The sequence below is a fragment of the Mus pahari genome, chromosome 1 (genome assembly GCF_900095145.1).
Source record: "Mus pahari chromosome 1, PAHARI_EIJ_v1.1, whole genome shotgun sequence".
Taxonomy (NCBI): domain Eukaryota; kingdom Metazoa; phylum Chordata; class Mammalia; order Rodentia; family Muridae; genus Mus; species Mus pahari.
Genome location: NC_034590.1, coordinates 55039677 through 55059869, shown reverse-complemented (window position 1 = coordinate 55059869; position 20193 = coordinate 55039677). Strand labels below are relative to the sequence as shown.

The 20193-nt window shown below is 47.2% G+C and overlaps 2 protein-coding genes across 3 annotated transcripts in view; one reads left to right on the top strand and one right to left on the bottom strand.

Moving 5' to 3' along the window:
- The window catches only part of Il16 (interleukin 16), an 84536-nt gene extending 78389 nt beyond the window's left edge, over nucleotides 1–6147 (top strand). For both annotated transcript variants that reach the window (XM_029533043.1, XM_021212404.2), the window contains 4 exons: nucleotides 949–1050; nucleotides 3171–3429; nucleotides 3791–3913; nucleotides 5682–6147. In XM_029533043.1, coding sequence (XP_029388903.1) covers nucleotides 949–1050; nucleotides 3171–3429; nucleotides 3791–3913; nucleotides 5682–5869 — 672 coding nt within the window. In that variant the 3' untranslated portion in view covers nucleotides 5870–6147. The remainder of the gene's footprint in view (nucleotides 1–948; nucleotides 1051–3170; nucleotides 3430–3790; nucleotides 3914–5681) is intronic.
- Nucleotides 6148–7439: 1292 nt separating this feature from the next.
- Stard5 (StAR related lipid transfer domain containing 5) lies at nucleotides 7440–17824 on the bottom strand. Its single transcript, XM_021208087.2, has 6 exons — nucleotides 17690–17824; nucleotides 17001–17050; nucleotides 16527–16659; nucleotides 12890–13007; nucleotides 12049–12142; nucleotides 7440–9254 (listed from the first exon to the last, which is right to left on the bottom strand). The coding sequence occupies exons 1-6, from the start codon at nucleotides 17786–17788 to the stop codon at nucleotides 9107–9109; spliced, it is 642 nt and encodes a 213-aa protein (XP_021063746.1). The 5' UTR covers nucleotides 17789–17824; the 3' UTR covers nucleotides 7440–9106.
- Nucleotides 17825–20193: the final 2369 nt, after the last annotated feature.

The following is a 20193-nucleotide window of genomic DNA, read 5'->3' as shown; positions in this document are numbered from 1 at the left end:
ACACACACACACACACACACACACACACACACACACACACACACACGGACTCCATTAGCCCACAGCCAACTAACTCCTTTGTCATATTTTTATTTCCTAGTGCCATATACAAACTAGTGGCCCAAGAGCTATGGGCCTGAAAATAAAACTTACTGGATCTTTTAAGTGCTTGGCTGTCATAAGTCCTGATATTTCTGAGTGTTTTGTTTAAAGGGAATGAACCAGTAGTGCCAGGATTGCCTTCCGGGACTACCTTCCTCTGAGGTAGCCGATCCTAGTATGCAGATGTGTTTGGCCCACCCTCTTTGTGCCTGTCACTCATGCCTGTCCATCTTGCCCATGTCTGTGACCTCCACGGCTGTTGTGGGCACTGCAGGGCCAGGGTTCAGCTTGAGACTAGAATGGGAGCCTCTGCCTTTGGATAGTGTAGGAAAGCTGTCCTGGGTCCTGACTGGGAGTTTCTGTGTGTGCCTGTGTGCCTGTTTCACATTCATACTGCATGTGTGACAGAGCGAGATGCCGACTGGGCTCTTTACGGCTGCTATGCCAGAGAAGAAGGAGGAGCCAGCACCTGTGAAATAGCACTGACCCCTGAGAGGTTGACCCAAATCCTAACACCAGCCCTTGTCTCAGAATGCCGTGGGAAAGCGGCATCTTCAGCCAGCAGGGCTCTCTAGCTGACTTTGCAGTGTGCAGCCCAGTCTGTGGGAGGTGGGTGTGAGTGGGTGAGTGGGAGCAGAAGAGAGCCGGGCTTGCTGTTTTACATACATTTGTTTACCCTCCTAAGCTTCCTGTAATGCCTGAGCGATGAAACCAAAGTCTGAGGAGGTGGTAGTACTGGCCCAGCTGGTGTTTAATAAAACAAACCAGTATGGTGTTAAAGCATGTGTTAAACTGTTCACGTTGCTGCGGTACTGTGTTTGTGAATGTATGTATTTTCATCCACAGCAATTAGACAGCATTCACGTCACCATCTTACACAAGGAAGAAGGTGCTGGCCTTGGATTCAGCTTGGCAGGAGGGGCAGATCTAGAAAACAAGGTGATCACGGTGAGTGGTCCAGGGATGGGCACATCGGAGCCAGTGTGGGTTTCTGGGCATCAGAAGACTTGCCCGGCAGGGGTCTTGTGCAGGGGAACACCAGACCACTGGGAAGGGGTCAGGACAGGAGATGTAAAGGAAAGTCATTGTGACCATCCCTCTCAAGAGGCACACTATGGGCTCCTCTCTGATCTGCATTTAACCCTCGGCATGATATGCCTTTGACAAAGAAGGTCTCTGTGCCCCAGAACCAATGTAAACCTCAGTACACCAATGTAAACAGGAAATACACGTGGCATATCAAAAATATCGTGAATATGTGCACCCATGCACACGTGTGTGCACACACATGCTCTACATCATAACATCTGAATGGCAAGTTTGCACACCTTAAAGCCCTCATCTCTATAATTTTGAAAATATGTAGAGGATATATTAAAAATGGAGATCAGAATCAGGGAGATACCTCAGTCAATAAGGCACTTGCTTTGCAAGCATGGGAAGTTCAGTTTGATGCCTAGAATTCATGTTCAAGCAAAGTTGTGCATGGGAGTGCATCTGTAACCCCAGAGCTGGGGAAGCAAAGACAGGCAGATTCCCCGGGCTCGATGGTCAGCCAGCCTAGCCTACTTGGCAAGTTCTAGGCTAGTGAGGGTCCATGTCTTAAACAAAGGGAATGGTGCCTAAGCTGTGACAGCTGAGGTTGTCCTATGGCTTCCACATGTATGTGCACATACATGCTGCTGTGAACACACATATGTGTGCATACACTTAGGTGAATTGGGGACAACTTTGGTACAATTTCACATAATTTCCTCTGGAAATTAAAACCATGGCGGTCACAAGGATTTAGATAGGTCCAGTTTATGGCCACGGGGCATTTTTAAAAACCTGTAGACTCGGAATGTAGACTTTCCCACACTATGTAAAGAGGAGCCCATGAAAGGGAAATTCTTAAAAGGAGGAGGCTACCCTCCTTTTATCTACTTGAAGAATGAGAATGTTCAAGTGGACAACAGATAACTGGGAATGTTCAAATGTTCAACTGACTTGTTGGCTGGCTGAGCTCAGTAGGATCCAGCCAAGGGGTAGAAGACATTACTGTGCTATGTGCAGGCTACATGCACCACAGTGCTCGCCTGGAGTCCACAGAGGCTATGCCTACTCTCCTGTTTTGCAGGCCCTAGAGTCTGGGAGAGCACGGGGAGGTGAGCAGACCTCTATTCTAAGCATTTTTCTCCTAGTCATATCTGGCCTAGTCGATCTGACCAGCATGGGCTACTATCATTAGCCCACAGCAACTGGTTACTGGTTGCTGACTCACATGGTTTATGCCCCCCCCCCCCCGAGCTCATGATCCAGGCCATGCGTGTGGTATGGACCTGGGAATCAAACTCAGGCCTCATGTGTGGTGGCAAAGTGTCTTTCCTCACTGAGCTGCGTTTCTGACTGTAAGATAGTCTTTTAATCCTGCACATCATGCAGAAAGGAGAAAGGGACCAGGTAGAGAATAAGGGTGTCTAGGCAGCCTAGGATAGTGCACCTCAAGCACTTCCAGGGGCACGAACATCTCTCCAGAAGGGATGAGCTCTCCTGAAATGCATTTGGGGAGTCACCATGTTATTACATTGCTCAGTCAGAGAACCAAGATGTAAATTGGCATTGTAGGATTGCTAGCATCTCTACACAATGAACATTTTTGGAGCTTTTCTTTAAAATTTGGGTGTCACCAAATTTCTTTGATCTTAGAAACCTGTTCTCGTAAATATCCCTCAATAAGTCCTAGATTCAATCTTCCCAGGAAACCATTCTCAGAAATGTGCTCTAGTATACGGAAGGCAGAAGATGGCCCCTGGGAGTGGCTGGGGTTATAGGGGAGGTCAAGGGTATTGTGTGGGAAGAGTGTGGAGTACTCACTGGCCATCACTGCTGGTGGTCTCTGCCCTGACTAGAGAAGGAAAGGGAGGGATGCTGGCCCAGTCCCGTTGCTCTGCCCTGAGATATAGTCAGTCTGTGTTGTCTTTGGCCTAACCTCCTGGGGGTTAGTTGGATATCTGTCTCAGAGGCCTCTGCCAGCACTGCCAACACAAATAGGGATCTGTGGCTCCTGACTCCTTGGTTTTGTTCAGGTTCACAGAGTGTTTCCAAATGGGCTGGCTTCCCAGGAAGGCACAATTCAGAAAGGCAATGAGGTTCTTTCCATCAATGGCAAATCTCTCAAGGGCGCTACCCACAATGATGCCCTAGCTATCCTTCGCCAAGCTCGGGACCCAAGGCAAGCGGTGATTGTCACCAGGAGGGCAACTGTGGAGGCCACTCATGACCTGAACTCCTCTACTGACTCCGCAGCCTCAGCTTCAGCAGCCAGTGACATTTCTGTAGAATCTAGTAAGTGTTCCCAGTGCAGTGGGGGCTGGTGTGGGGAGACGCACCTTTGGAGCCACGTTCTGTCTTTGGCTATTTAGATCCATGCTTGGCCACACTGTGTGGTAATGTGTGGTTCACATATCACACCTCCCTAGCATGCTTGTTGCACTGCAGAGTTGTGAGTCTGTTTCTGCATGAGTGTGTGCCTGTGTGTCTGTGGTGTGTGTGTGTGTGTGTGTGTGTTTGTGTGTATATCTGTGGTGTGTGTGTGTGTGTGTGTGTGTGTGTGTGTGTGTGTGTGTGGTTAGCAGCCAGCATCAGCCTGGACAGCTGGGCCTGAGAGAACACACCACAAACCTAGCCCATGTGCTTTCCTCTGCAGAGGAGGCCACTGTCTGCACAGTGACATTGGAGAAGACCTCTGCAGGGCTGGGCTTCAGCCTGGAGGGAGGAAAGGGCTCCCTGCATGGTGACAAGCCTCTTACCATAAACAGGATTTTCAAAGGTAGGCTCTCCTTTTTTTTTTTTTCTTCTGTACATTCTCTCCAGCTGTGACTATGCAGCAAACATCCTCAAACCCAGACCTCCTGAGAGCCTTTCTGGCCATGGTTGGTTCCCACACTCTCTTGAGTCACGTGTTGATTCCTGTGTATTCAGTTCTGCTTTTGTGACCTTGCACCCCTTTTCAGTCCTGCCCTAACTTCTCTTTTTGTTGGGTCCTCTCCCATGACTGAGCTCTGGGCTTGGTTCAGCTTGGCAGGACCAAGGTTAGGAAGAGGCAAGGAAGGCCCTCACCTGAGTTGAGAGGCATCAAGACGCACTGAGAGAGATCAATACTATTCCCGTGCAATGTACCTAAAAATGATACGGCTGTGATAGGACTGAGGTGAAGACAAGACAACTAGGAGTTCGAGGTCACCCTTGGCTACATAGTGAAGTCGATAAACAGCCTGGGTTATATGAGTGAGTCTGTTTGGAACCAACCAAATGATCCAGGATGCATTGAGTAAAGCCAGAGGCTGGCGTTTGTCTGATAGCCTGGCTAGATTTACCCTAGCCCTGGATTCATCCATTCTTGTGTTTACTTTCCATTTGATGTCTTATCCATCATAGATTGGGTTGCCCGATAATGACATGTGAGTCAGCTGGATATGGATTTTTCCTGAGAAAATTATGAATGCCCTTGTAGCCACCATGCAAATATACCGGCAACACCTCGCCAATTCTTAGCTGGAAGCCTTAGGCAAGGGGACAGGGATGTGCACACAGGCACAGCTGCAAGACCTGGGTTCTCATGTTAAGTTTGCGATGCAGAATGGCAAGTCACTTCACTACTGTGGGCCCATGCGTAGCACATGGGAACGAGCCTCCAGCCACAGGCAGGCATGGTGCCATGGGATGTGGATGCCAGAGCCTGCAGGACGGAGTTCAAACTGAGATCCTATGACGAGCCACTTTCAAGCTCCGAGTAAGGGTCTCTGTCTGTTTTCCATGCTTGTGAAAAGGGATTCTGTTATTGTGTACCCCAAGGAATGCTGCCATGCGTGCAGAACACCGGCAAAATGCCCACTGTATTGCTCAATAGCCCGGACTATATTTTCATTATTATTCTATACTGTTATTCACTATTGGTTAAGGTCAGGGTGTCGAGAATGGTGTGTGTGTATGGGGGGGAGGGTGTTGGGGAGTTTTCTTCAATATAAACAGTAAAAGAAGATTTTGTGATTTCTGTATGTATCTGTGACAGAGTGGGCACCACGCAGGGTTATGAGTGCAAGCAGGGTTAGGTCTTTCCGAGTGGATACAGAGTTCTTCCCAGGCTGTTTGAAGCCAAAAGCCATGTGAAGATTGCTTCACAAATGTCTCAGCAGCTCACACCTCTTCCCACCGGTTGCTGATGGTGTCAGCAGAAGCAGGTTGTCAATATGAATCAGGGAGTCAATAGAGAGGTTCAGGGAGGACACATAATCCCAGGGGTTCTCTAGGAATTATGGAAGTATCTAACCAGGCTCTGGCTTGGGACTGCCTGCCATTTCCTCACTTAAAAACATCATGGATTGTCTTGTCTAGCTTTCCATGCCCCAGAGAGAGCTAAGCCTGGTGGCCACTCTTGTGTTACCATCCTGTGAAATGCCTCACTTTAGAATCCCTCACAAGCTCCCAAAGATGGGTGTGATATCTGCTTGTGAACTTCCCTGGTTCCCCAGAAACTGTCTTTTATTGTTCCTGTTGCCCACAAAGCCCAAGATCACCTGTCATCTTCTTCTTTATAGGGACAGAACAGGGTGAGACGGTGCAGCCAGGGGATGAGATCTTGCAGCTCGCTGGCACTGCTGTGCAAGGTCTTACCCGGTTTGAAGCCTGGAATGTCATCAAGGCATTGCCTGATGGACCTGTCACTATAGTCATCAGAAGGACCGGCCTGCAGTGCAAGCAGACAACAGCTTCTGCAGACTCATAGGCAGGCTGCCAATGCTAGGACAAAGCAGGGGCACGAAGCTCCAGTAATCGCTGATTCTCAGGGTCTCTGCTGCCCACCTCACCTAGGCTGAGGAAAGCCCAGGTGTGCTTTGGTAGCTGCTGCTCAGGTTTGGACCTCCTGGCATACTGCCCATCAAGAGGGTTGTTCTAAGTGTCAGGACAGAGTCACACAGAGGTGGCTGATATGAACCCGCGTCAACTGTATATAGACAGCTTAGTGATAATACTCTGGTGCCGTAATAAAATGGTTGCATTGCAGTTTGCCAAGAAACAAATGGCCTGATTTGGAGATCCCCTAGGGACTACGAAAGCCACCCCATGGCAGTGCTTTTTCTTCTCGCATGTATCTCATGTCTTGGAGGGGAGCTCCTCAGAATTAGCTAGAGCAAGTCAAGGCTGGGCTGGGGTCCTGTGAAGGGCCACTGCTTGTGGCTCTCCCTAGAGGTGCTGGCTGATGACTGGGGAAGTCTCTTCACAGCTGGTGCTTCTGCACCATGCTGATTCTGCACCACGCTGCCCGGCCACACCACAGTCAGGTGCAGGTGCATCTTTTGAATGTTCTGCCTTTGAAGACTCATAACATTGCTTCTGTCATACTCCTGCTGAGAGCAGGCAAACACCTGCCTGGATTTAAGGAAAGGGGATAAGTTGTTAGAAACAGCTCTGTGAGATGCAACATGTCATGAAGAACACTTTCAAACATGTAGAAGACTTTTCAGTTTGGTTGAGATCCTAGAAGGAGTGGAACCAGAAGACAGAGGAACGCAGTGTGAGTTAAGGTGTGGGCAGGTATGTCTACAGGATGAACCAGCATGGGTACGAGCATAAAATAAAATTATTACTAATGTCCTATCTGTCATGTGTCAGGCACCCTGCTTGGTATTAAATGATAGTCATTGGTGATCACAGCCACTTCACCAATGGCGGTCCTGCACCAATGTATTGGAGGGTACTGAACCTCAGAACAATAAACAGCTTGTCTGGCTAGGGTGTGGTAGAGCAGAGGTTTAGTCATTCCTTCAGTGACATGAACAGGCCCAGGAGCTTGAAAACATGGCACATCAGGGAATAAAAACAAACAACTGCCTGGTGTGTTTGCGGCATGTGCATGGCCAGTATATTTGCTTTGGTCATTTCTGAACAGCTGATAGCCAAGCTCAGGGTGACTCACTGTGACCCTCGATTATCCACAGCAAATATAGCTTTCACCAGGTCTGGGCCAAGGTTTCAGATCCTCAGTCATTCCATGAAATACAGATGACATGGGAAGGCCTGATGAGGGTCACAGATAAAACACCAGAGCCCATTTTCTTCAGGGCCTTGTCAATGGAAGCTTGCTACTACATAAAACTTGCTGGCTTCTCCAGAATTGGAAGCCAGAAATATTTGCTGGAAGTAGACTCAGAAACCCTTCAGTGACTCTTGGCTAGTGTGGCCTCATTTATTCTGAAAAAATGCCACGTGTTACTGGAGCTGGCATGCTTGCTTCTCCAGTCCACTCTGAGTTCTGTCCTATAGCAGACAAGTAAATGAGGAACTCAAGATACCCCTTATATCAACTTATCAGGTTTAATAGAAGGTACATTTGATATAACAGTAAAAGGTATGGGACTGGGGGACAGCTGTCAGTAAAATGCTTGCCATGCAAGCATGGCGACCTGAACTTCATCCCCAGAGACAAGAAGAAAGAAAAATTAAAACCAACAAAACAACCAACCAAACAAATGAAAATAAAATAAAAGAACAGAACAGAATCAGGTGCAGTGGCATTCAACGTGTCACTGGGGAAGCAGAAAGATGCTGGTCCCTGGAATTTGTGGGCCATCCAATCTAGCCTATTTGGTGAGTTTAAGGCCAATGAGAAAGCCTGTCTCAAAAAACCCAAGGTGGATCACATCCTAAATAATGGTACAGCAAGTAAGTAAGCTTAATATGGAGACAAAACCAGAGAGAGAGAGAGAGAGAGAGAGAGAGATCAGCAGTCAGCATCCGAACTCCAGGCAACGGGGCAGCAACAAGAAAAACCTGACAGATCTATAGATCTATAGGGAAATTCTGAACAAGCCCCTTCAAAATGCACCTGTGTCCTAACGAGCCCTTTGACTAAATCCAAGCTGCTCCAACAACAACAGTGAGAAGAACAAAGGCAGAAAGAGCAGGAGAATTATTAACATTATTAAAATCTACTAGAGGGGAGCAGCTGGACTGTGAGGGTACGATGTCAGCCAACAGAGATCTTTCCTTTCTCCATCTGATGGAAAACAAGGATCTAAATTTATTTGGAGGGCTAAGGAGATACCCTTTGTCCCTAAAGGAATGGCAGGCCTTGTGGTCAGTGTCAGATACTATAGGCGTGCCCAGTTGCACAGCATAGCAGACATTCTTCCCTCCTCCCTAATGGCAGCAAAGCCTGAGGGGGCCAGGAGTCCCCAGCATTCTTGCCTCACTATCATGACTGAGGGCACAATGGGGTACATGCCAGGGGGCTTGCCTCCCCAGAGTCCAGCAGGCACACAGGAACAGCTGGCCCCGCTTAGAGTCACCCACAGGGGTCACAAGAACTCACACTCCTTCCCAAAGATACAAACTGGCCTGAGGCAGTTACAAAATGGTTTCATGGGGAGGCGAACCTTAACCCAGAAACAGATAGGATGGGAGATATCACAAAAGGTAGATTGAAGGTGTTTTTCCTTAAGGCTTATCCTGTGGTTTAAAACATCATTTTCCAAGTTGACACTTTTGTAAAGGGGGAAAGTCTTGTGCTAAAAATTTGTATACAAAAGCATATCAGAAAGGGAACACAGGAGTCTGGGGACTCCAGATGCCAGAGGAAGCAGGATTGAGCGGCCACAATGGATGATGGTTCTTTAAGACCCACACAGGGACAAGGTGTGTGACAGCAACCAGCACACAGGGCTCTGGACCACAAGGAATCAAAGAGTACTTGAGCCATCTCTCAGGTGGCCATAGTGGGACCTGCCCTGGCCTGCCAGGCCTATGTGTGCACCACGTCAAGCTGACGGTTAGCTCCTTCCACACTAAGCCCAAGAGGAGGGAGGGCGGTGTGGGGGGATGGGCTGCTCCTCTGGAATGGAACCCTGAGAGTTGCCGTTTACTGTGGCATCTCAAAAGGCCACAGCGGCTCTTCCGTGTTCTTTGAGGCTCAACAGCTGGAGTTCCTGAAGGACCATAGGTGATCCCTGCCAATAGGCGACTGTCAGTGATGGAACTTCCTCACCGCCTTCTGAAGGTTGGGGTAGAACTCAGCCATGCTTCGAGGGAAGAAGGAGTCCACCACGCTCTGAGGGAGGTAGCCACTCAGGTCTGTCTGGAAGAATGTAACCAGGTTGGTTTTGTTGGGCTCCCTGAAGAAATAGCAGAGGTGGGTTAGATATGACCATGGAAGCATCTAGCCTAAAGCCATGACCAGCAGAAGTGGCCCAGACATGGCGGTCATTTCTACTCCTGCTCTAGATTCAGTGCCCAGGACTCCTCTCAACCTCCTTGTAGTGGATAATAGCATATCCTCTAGGGGACACACGTGGATAATAGCATATCCTCTAGGGGACACACTGCACCGTTGCTACAAACACATTGGGGAGCTGGTGCCAAACCCTGGTAGGACAGGTGCAGATGTTCCTTCTGGCTATTGACAGCCCATCCCCCCAACCCCTCCTGGGCTTTGTGTGGAAGGAGCTGTCTATCAGTTTACCCCTGTGCAGAGAAAGACAGACAGACAGGGAGGGGAGAGGGAGGGAAAGAGGGAGAGACAGAGGGAACAAGCTCTGTCAGATTCCATGTTCTCCCTCCCTCCCCACCTCCCACTGATTCTGGGGAACTTTCTCTGCTCACACTCCACCCCTATCCTCACCCCGAGCTCTAGCTATCCCTCACAGTCACTCAGCTGTGTTCTCTTTGGAAACTTGAACAGGTAAGTAAGAAATCTGAGTTAGTGACTATGTTTCTCTCTGGGGAGCCCTGGACTTGATGGGAGAATGTCCAGAAAAGATAGACCGCACAGGGAAAGGCACATGGAGTAAGTCAAAGTGGATAAAAGGGGGCGCAGAGGCACCATGACTGTCCTTACAGGGAAGCCAGGAGTTTGTCCTGACACACTCATCAGAACACATGCGGAGCACAGAGGATGTTCCCTGCATACAGTAGGCGGTACATAGAGAATGCTCCCTGCATACAGTAGGCACATCACAAATGCAGCTCTGGTGTTGCCTCCTCTAAAGACGCTCCTGCCCTCTGAGATGCTTTTCCTCTGTCACAGATAGTCTGAGCCCAGACACCTCAGATATGGTCTTGCTCCACAGTGTGGCCTCTTGCCCTGACTCACAGCTCCTTCCACTCTGGTCACAAAGCAGTTTACACTGAAGTCATGGCACAGCTGCTCAGACATCTCTAAAGCTCCCAAAATGTCTAGAGGGGCCTGGCCCTGCTTCCTCAATGACTACTTTTGGCCTCTCTCCTGGCTCCACTGATCCAACAGAGTGGCTTCCTCCCATGCTGGTCCTCTTGTGGCCACACCCGCTCCCTCTCACTAAGAGGAACCTTGCACCTGCACTGTGCCATGTGAGGCTCCAACCAGGGGGGGATGTTGGTGACCTCTGCGGTGACTCACTCCCACGGTACCCCAGATCCTTTCATCATCCTTTAGTTTTCTACACAGCACTTAGCTTGTAGTAAATTTCTAGTGTATGTATAACATAATTACTTTAATTTGTGCTTTGTTTATCTTCTCCCACCCCATCAGAATTAAGCACTCAGAGAACAGATGTCTTTTATCTGTTTTTTTTTTTTTAAAGAGAAAAACAAAAAATAGTCAACATAAAAACCACCTGGCTGGGTTTAAGCATGGCTTTATTACTTGCTGAGTCTGTTCGTGGTCTTGGGGTAGCTATTTAACCTCTCTGGCCTACCCACGCCTCCTATAGAACTTGGACCTCATCACTGTTACATAGTCTGAAGCTTGCACACTGTGTATTCCCAGCCCTAAGCCTCAGCTTCAAGGAGAAACGGCTCTGCTCTTATTGTCTAGACCCTCCTTAAAATATGCCAGATAGCCTGGAAGGGCGAGGCAGGTCTCAGCATCTGACTGTTGGGAACAGGGCAAGGAAAAGTGGGTCAAGGGTAGCTTTCTAGGCCCACACCAGAGGGTCTGGTCTCCTTTGCACTGGGAATAAAGCTGTGTATGTATGTATGTATGTATGTATGTATGTATGTATGTATGTATGTATATGCTTTACCACTGTCAAACTCAAAAATTTCGTGACATTTAAGAAAAGCCTTCCCAGAGCTGTTTGGAGAGCCAGCTTAGCAGATGTGGTGTTCTGTGGGGGTGCTCTGTCTGGGTTTTAGTAATGTAGGCACTGAGACCTACCTCCTGGAACTGTGAGGGGAAGCCCACACCTTCCCCTCCGGCTATGTGCAGGAAACACAGGGACCCACGAGCAGGTGCAATCTTTCTCCCTGTTAACTTGGGCGCTGCTCATTATAAACCTGGGGCCTTAAGGTAACTCATTACCCAGAGAGCTCTCGGGAAAACCCTGCCTGTATCTGTGAGTGAATTTAGGGCTCTCGGGCTTCTTTCCAGGACCGAATCACAACATGGTCTCAGAACTGTCCGCTGTGCCTTGAGGTCTGCCGTGATTCTTGTACAGGAAGGTGGTCGCTGTGTGAACACATAGGGTGGGGAATTTGTTCTTGTAGCTGCTTTAGTCTGGTGGTTATCTTCAGAGAGTCCAGAAGATCTGGAGCTCAGGCAGCACACGGTGCTCCTGGACTTTTGACTGTGGGCGCATAACTTAACTGTCCTAACCTTCAGTTTGCTCATTTGCCTAACGGCACTGGGACATTTGCCTGTCCTGTCTTGTGAGGCTGGATACCTGGTGGTTACACGCGGCTTTAACCCCGGCACCTGGAGGCAGATCTCTGAGTTCAACAACAACAAAAGTTAATCCGGGTAACACCTCCTTACCACTTTGCCAGGTGCCACCAAGAGTGGCACATCATGTCATGCATGCCTATGCCTGACAGTGCATTTTGTAACATCAATATTATTTTTTGTAGATTACAGTTGAAGTGCCTGTTTTCTGAGTTCACAGTGGTGTTAGGGTTGGGTCTAAGACAAAGTTCTCCACTCACTTTCCTTACCCTGGCAGTGGTTCACAGAAGCACCCGCATGGATGGTTAAATCCTCTCACAAAACCGGGCTTTGGGGGACACAATGGATGTTCCACGTGGGTAGCTGGAAGACAGTCATGAAGTCAGTGGACTCACCGGCAGAGAGCAGGGTCCCCGCCACCAGCACTGAAGATCTTCCATCTGAACAGACCAAGTGACTGAAGCCCAGCATGCCAGCCAAGGGTTCTGCCACCTGTCAACTTCTTTCCTTACATTTACACTCACTCCAATTCACACATATGCATCTTCACACCCCCCCCCCCCCCAGATACACACACTCACATGTACTCACTACTACACACAGTTTTCTCCAACCCTTTAAGAATTTCGGAAGAAAGAGCACTCCAGAATATAAGGCTCCGGGTAGAAGAAAGATTCGTCTCTCAGATTTCAGCCCAAAGAAAGGAGTCTATGTCCCCCCATCTTCCCCAGGGTCAGATACTGAGAAATCACTAGGCTCTGCTCCCCAGAAGGCAGGAATAGTCCAGAAAGCAACCGTATGGTTAAGATGCTCCTGTGGACTTGACAAACTGACTTACAAAGAGATTAGCTGCTATCTGCATGTCCACAGCACAAGCTGAGATCAGCAGAGATAAAAAGAGCACGATCTGGGACACACATAATAAAGCCCTAGTACATGGTCTCCCCATTTAAAACCCTATGGCACAAAATCTCAACTCTACAAGGGAAGAGGATGGAACACAAGAGCTTGTTGGTGGTTTCCAATCACCAAGCTTTCCTTGAAGATCTAGGGGTGCGTAAGACGGAGCCCAGCATCTAGGCCAGCCAGTGAACACCCACTGCCACTTACCATTGGAGCTGATAGTGCCATCCTCATATTTCTTCACCAGCACCAAGTCCACAAAGTCCCTGGGAGAAATAAGCTTCATGGCAGCTGAGGGTGTGGAGGTTCTGCTCACACACAGCATCTGTCAAAACAAAGGAGGCTCAGGTCCGCTGAAGACAAGTCCAACACATATCCGGTATCTGGGAAACGAAGTGTATGGGCAACATGGGGAGCTGCAAGCAGGACGAAAGGAAGCCTGGAGTACTTGGGCTCTTTCCAGCGGGTGCATTGAGGGCAAAATGATTTCATCGCTTTCCAAACAATTTCATCTCCATGTTTCTTTATAAAATAACTCACCTGAAAACAGAGTCCCTACAAAATGGGCCTCCTCCCCCACCCATCTAGTACCATCCTAGCTTGCACTGCCCAGGGTACAAGATCTCTTGGGGTGCTACAGATCTTCAGGAATTATGACTGCAATATTTGACCATGGTGCCCCATACTGGGCTCAGCTCAATGTCAATTTCCCTTTCTTAAGCACAGGTCAAGAAACAAGTCCATGTCTGAATTCCTGTATCTCGCTCGCTCGCTCGCAGCAGGCACAGAGGAAGTAATGGTTATTTTCTACAACCATAACATCTTCTTCTGGTTTCATCTGGAGTCTGAAGGAAAAGTCTAATTTTAAGACTACTGAAGACAGAGGCACTGGTTACAGATACAAGTTCACTCTTTCACTCTGGGTTCATGTCTCATCCACACATCCTTTACTTTACCCATCTTCTATTAAGAATTAGGATGCTCGAGGGCTGTCCACATCACACTGATAGACACTCTCTGAAAGGTCTTTGCCCCCTTACCTTCAATGTTTCATTTAATAGATAAGACCCAGACCTGTTACTGGCTTCTCTGTTTTGCGGGATGTGTAAGTTCTCCAGCTGTCTGTGTGTTCTCTTCCTCTGTGCCTAGTGTCTGCTGAAGAGTGTGTCTCTCTGGCAACAAGCCAAATCTCTTCATGGGCACAGGAATTAATGAGAACCAAGAGTTCCCACATATCTCATGCAGAGATAAAAAAAAAAATTCTTTTCTTTTCGTGTTTAAGCATTCTTCATCCAAATTTCTAATGTTACCTTAATAAATTACACTCATACCTCAGTCTAGTACTTAAAAAAAGAAAAGGCCTGTGAGCAAAAGAAAAACAGTATTTTTAATTTATAAGAATATCTCTAATAAAATTTGGTGATGTCCAAAAAAAAAAAAAAAAAAAAAAAAACCACATGAGGGCTAAAATGGACTGGAAGGCCAGGCCTAATGGGGCAAGCTTGTAATCCCAGGACTTGCAAGAGAGAAGCAGGAGGATCTGCCTGGTCTAGAATATTGAGTTCCAGGCCATGCAGGGCTACATAAAGAGACCCTGTCTTAAATTAAAAAAAAAAAAAATCAGTGGGCTGTATAAAGCAAAGTGCAAGAAAAATAATTACATACTGATTAAGAAAAACGTACTTCTTGTTGAATTGAACGTGCTTGCTTTATTGAATTGAAACATAGCCCTGCCCAGCCCAGTACTCATAAATAGTCTGGCTGACGCCAACTCCCTGATCCTTATATGTCCATGGCTACTGGGATTGCAGGTATGCAGCAATGGGGAACTTGTTTTTTGTTTTTTGTTTTTTTTTTAAAGTACTAGACTGAGGTATGAGTGTAATTTATTAAGGTAACATGGTTATGTTCCTTCTGGCTCCTTTGTTTATGTGCACTTGGCAGCTTCTCTTCACCTCTGTCAGAGGTTTCGTCCCCCAGGTTTCAGGATAGGGAGCTTGTGGCCAGGAAAAGAACACCCAGTAACTGCCTTGAAAGCACTGGCAGGTTAACCTTTGTTCTGGCTGCTCAGGTGTCAGCCTGTGGATTTCCTAGCTTTTCATTCTCTTCGTCCCACCAGCCACTGTGCTGACACCAAGAGGGGCAAGTGCGCTAAAGAGATGGAGCCACTTTAGTTCCCAAAAGATGATCTGCAGGGCTCTGGGGGCAGCTTAGTGGGTAGTGCAAGGGTGGGGAGCAGAACTTCGGTTCCCTAGAACCCACACACAAGCCACAAGCTGGTTGGGAGTGTTAGTTCATCTGTAATTTCAGAAGGGAGTTAGAGGCAGGGAATCGCTGGCTAGAACTGCAAGCTCCAGACAATCAAGAGACTTTGCCTTAATATATAAAGGTAGAGCGTGACTGCAGGAGGTACTTTTTGAAGCTCCATATACAAATGAGCATGCGTACATACACATATGTATAACACATACACATCATACAAGTCCTTCTGCTGCGGCATTCACATAACACATACAAGGCATTAACCAAGGGTTGTTCAACTTCACCCATGTATGTGTAATGATTTGTATACACTCTCTGCATTGTTTATTTTTTTCTTTTCTGATGCTGGTATCACTTAATCCAGAATAAGAAAATCATATAAATTTATTGTGGTTTTTCATATGTTTCCACTTAGACCAGCTGGCTTTTTTATAAAGGAAGCTATTTAACTGTAAATGGGAAAAAAAAATGAAAGAAAAGAGAAAGAACAGCTTGTCATAAATTAAAGGTAACTTCAAATTACATGCGAAATTGCTAGAGTCAGATTCCCAGCCCAGGTCACCTATTCATCTCTTAAGGGACTGCAACAGTTAAATACTATCCAAGGCATATTAGTGTCTGAGGTTCAATCTCCTCTTCCTGGTACCAGAGGGCTGAAAGAAGAGTTGAGACACGGCATCATTGTCACTGTGTGTTTCTGTTCTGTCTCTGACACAAACTCCTATGGATAACAGACTGACTGAAAATGAGGATTCTGGGTCGGAACAAAGACACCTGGCTCCACAGATTGCAAAACACTGCAAGGTTTCACAATGCTACCTGCTTATGTAAGCACCAGACAAGACAGCGCCAGACAGGCCCTAGAAGCCAACACTAAGATGCCATTCAAACCACACCGTCTGCTCCTCTAGAGTTGCTTGCATATCTGTTTCCACTGTGATTTTTCTATTCTTCTGAGCTTTCTATGGTCAAAAATGAAGCAACGATCTTACAGCTATAGGTGATGCCAGGACAGGTCCATCAAGATGGGAGCTGTCTCCTGTAACACTCCCTACCTCACATGGCTATTTGAATTTACATTTATATTTGTTAAAATGAATAATTCATTTCTTCAAACCAGCCACCTTTTCATGCTCTCTGGCCCCATGGAATTGAGACTGTCACACTAGACAAGGCATTTGCAGAGCAACGTTGCTGTTTCCCAAGGCTTTCTGCTGGGTAGGGCTGGTCTGCAGGATGAACACTTTCCTGAAGGAGACTTTCAGTGGTCCCCCTGTGGGCAAGGGACCAAAGATCTGTTAAGAGACAATGCTTCAAACTAGATCTGTTTGTGTAATCCAGGCCTGCCTCCTTGTCTGGGGAGCCCAAGCCTTGCCCTGCAATTCCTCAGCTATAGTCTGTTGATTCTGGTGAGGGTTTCTGGGTCTCTCAGAGACACTGTTTCCTGTCAGGGACAAGACTGGACTGGTCTGCATGGCACTCCTCTTGCCTACAGATGTTATATACCCCTCTTCAGGAGAGGTGAGGTCAGGGTGTTGCAGCAGGACAAGACACTACAGAGAACACAGCCAGAGACACTTACATCCGTGATGCTCTGAACAATTTCAAAGCTGCTCACATTATCATCCCACTTCTCCCGGAGGCCTGAAGCAACTGGCTTTACGCAATCCCACACCTCTTCTGGTGTCCCACACAGAATCCCTTCTCCTCGGTACCTAGAACAGAGAAGAATTTGATCCACGGCGTCAATTAAACTTGTTTTATCTTAGGATTTTATCTCAGGCCTATTACATTTTTGTTCTGGTTCTAGGACTTGGTGACAGAAAACGGCCTAAAATATGGTAGCCCATCTCCCCTCTAGCCTGCATAAACAGGTACAAAGTCCTCACAGAACACAGATCGCTAGAAACGATTCAAAACACAAGCTAATGCTTTTCTGGAAGGTAACTAGTGATCACAGAAGGCCGGGGTGGACTGGACTCTTTCATGACACAACCCCAGAGACACCAGCAAGGGAGTAAGGTTCTGACAGACTTTGTTTAAAGTGTGCACTTACAGATTCCCTGGAAACTCCTCAGATGGCCTCCAGGAAATTGAAACTCCATTCTGTCAAAAGGCATAGGATTATAGAATTTTAGAGCTGGAGGAAGTCTTGGAGATGAGATCTCAAGACTTGATTCCCCAAGGTCACCCAACCTGTTCCTGGCATAGTTGGGATTCCTCAGGGATGTAGCTGCCCCCTATAGCAAGCAGTGAGCAGAGCGATCCTGGCTGGCTGATTCCTGGAGCTGTGGGAGTCTCTCCAGTCGCCTTAAATGCCACCAAGAACTTTTGATTTCTCAAGCAATTTAAGGCTTTTAAAAAACAAACAAACAAAACGAAAACAAAACCAAAAAAAATCAACAAAAACAAAAAACAGAAGCGCCAAGGAAGTTAACTATTTCCTGGTCACTCCCTGGGAGAGGGATTATGCAATAATGAACGGAGGAAAGACTTGGTACTTGGAGTTTCAGGTCCAATCCTAACCTCAGAACAGTCAGATGACCTTGAGTGGGTTTCGAATTGAAAGGGGCAGGGATCTCCAAGAGTCCCAGAGAGCATCAACCCGCAGTGGAATCAGTCTCTCAACCCATTTCTGGGGTCCAGGGTGCGGATAGTCTCGGGGAGAGAAGTCTGGGAGTTTGGATGACTCCAAGCCCTGGGAGCAGTCTCCAGACCCCTTTTCCCGCCCAGTCCCTCACTCACGCCTTCCCGGCACTTCTTCCAGCCCGACGCGTCTCGCCGGTACCGGAGCACCTTCTCTGCCACCGCCTCACTCTCTTGCGTGGCCCAGGACAGGTCCATTCCGCCAACGTGCAGGATTCCAGCTGTGGCACACAGGTTCTGCTGGGCGGAAAACTGGGCCTTGGGCGGAGCCTGGAACCCCGCCCCCGGGCTCCGCCTCTCTGTCTGAATTGGTCTTCGCTCTCAGACTGTTCTGTCCTTTCTTGAAATTGGCCGGCCCTGCGCAGTAAGCGTCATCTCTGGGCGGGTCTCAGGCAGCTCCTGCTCTGCCACAGCAGGCTTTGGGCAGGGCCAGGAACCAGCTAGTTTAAGGAGTTTGGGTGTTTTCCCTTTGGTGCTCAGGTGCTTTCGGCCCCCAGTGAAACCGTGCAAAGAACTTTCTAGGGGGATTCTGCAGGGTGGCTCGGAGAATGTGGAGGAGCTGGCCGGCCATGGAGGAAGGCGGGAGGGGTACACACCGGTGTCAGTTCAGGAGGCCAGCACAGGGACGTCGGCTTTTGATAACAGAAACTGAAGCGATTCCCAATTTTATTTTTTCTTTTTATTCCTCTTGAGTAGCTAAACGCCTTTGCTGAGTAAAGGAAGAGACAACTTCGAATGGGTGGGGATGGGGGTGAAGAAGCTGAAACCAATGTCAAATCTGTTTAGTTTCAGGCACCCAGGGAGCTCTTAGTAGACATACATACAATGCAGACAGCGCTATGCATTGAGGCCAGGTGGAGACCTCAGCTTTCCCTTGAGAGATTTAATCCAGATTCTGGACATGGAAGCAGGAAAACCACTCATTAAAGGTCTGCCTGGGAAATTTAATGAGGCCCTCAGCTCAAAATAAAAAAAAATAGAAAGAGGTCTAGCAACATAGCAATAGTAGCATGCTTACCTAGTATGTGCTAGAGCCTGAGCCCTATCCCAGCATCATTAAATAGACAAATAAATAATAAGCAGACTATTGGCAATTTCTGGACACAGAGGCAACCTGGCCCGTGGGACTGGCATCCTCTCTGTAAGAGCAGCCTAGGTTCTCTCCTCTTCAAGCCTATTTCCAACTGAATTGTTTGTAACTAGGAAGGACGTGACTTGAAAGTCCCCTTTGGAAGAAAAGAGGGGCTGTCTGGCTGGGAAAGCAACTGGGCACCTTGAGATCCAGACCCAATATTGACTATGTAGGTTTGGGCAGGTCTCTAAACATCTTGGAGATTTACACAGAGGTGAAATGTTATAATAACATGTATCTCCCTGGGCTACTGTGAAGAGCACATGAAGAACAACATGTGAATTCTTCTGAGAGTCATAAAATAGATGGTTCACTCTGTTGTACTTTAAAAATTAAGTGAATAAAATCATGAATGATAATCTGAGATAAAATTGAGATATGGTTTGACTAAAAGTAAGCTGTTTGACTGTTTAAACAAGGCTTTAAATTGTTAATAATTGTTAAGAAAACCTAAGCAAAAAAGAAAGCATCATTCATGGAAAGATGCTTTGTGGCAAAATAAATGACCATAACACAAAAAGATGCAGAATCCTGGTTGTAGGGAATTACAGATCAAATAAGGGGACCCATCTAGTGGACAAACAGGACAAGATTTTTTTTTTTACTCACACTACTGAGAAAGGGTTTTTCTATACTGAATGAGAGCTTGCATGATCTCATCTAAACCAAGCAGTGATACATATTAACAGTTACATATTAACTTTCTCTTCAACACAACACAACAACCTTACTTGCACAGAAGCATGGACAATTGCCCTTGTAATGAAAACTTATTTGCCAATGCATTAAGCAAAGTTACAAGATATCCATTATGTGGGATATTATGTACCCATTAAACTCATGTAACACAGCTGAGAGAACTGAAGCTGGCCCCTGGAGGATTGCTCAAGAGAGCAGAGGGCCAGACTGAGTCTAACCATATGGCTTTAGAGGAGGCAGCTCTTCTCAACGACAGCCATTTGCTGTTGGGAAGACATGGATAGAGTTTACAGCTTAACTGAATATAATGTACGTTCTTATCTTCCTCCAGATGTGATCACTGTTTAAGATGGTCATCAGTTACATCAAGTAAACAAGTCAAATATACGAGTTGAAGGGCAACAGTGTTGTGAATACAAAGGTCTATGCTTGGAAGCCATGCATGGTGGTGCATGCTTGTAATCCAGCACTCAGGAGGCAGAGGAGGGAGGATTACCACAAGGCTGGTGTACATAATGAGCTATGGGCTATGCAGGGCTACAGAGTATAATGAGAGAGAGAGAGAGAGAGAGAGAGAGAGAGAGAGAGAGAGAGAGAGAGCTAGCTTTTTGGCTGGTGGGTACGGTTCAGCTAGACAACACTTGTGTACTATGCTCAAGGCCTTGGATTGTATTTCCAGCACTGACTATAAAATAGAATACAATATAAAAGTAATTTAAAAAAAAGAAAAAGCCAGCACTTGTCAGATCGTTCAAGTCATTCATTGTGTTGG

Excerpts from the sequence above, each read along its gene's own strand:
- Stard5 (XM_021208087.2), bottom strand. The coding sequence starts at position 17,788 with ATGGACCTGTCCTGGGCCACGCAAGAGAGTGAGGCGGTGGCAGAGAAG. Across the intron at positions 16,660-17,000 it reads GAGGAGTTTCCAGGGAATCT|GTACCGAGGAGAAGGGATTC; the intron begins GTAAGTGCACAC and ends TCTCTGTTCTAG. Across the intron at positions 9,255-12,048 it reads TTCTGTGAACCACTGCCAGG|GGAGCCCAACAAAACCAACC; the intron begins GTAAGGAAAGTG and ends CTATTTCTTCAG.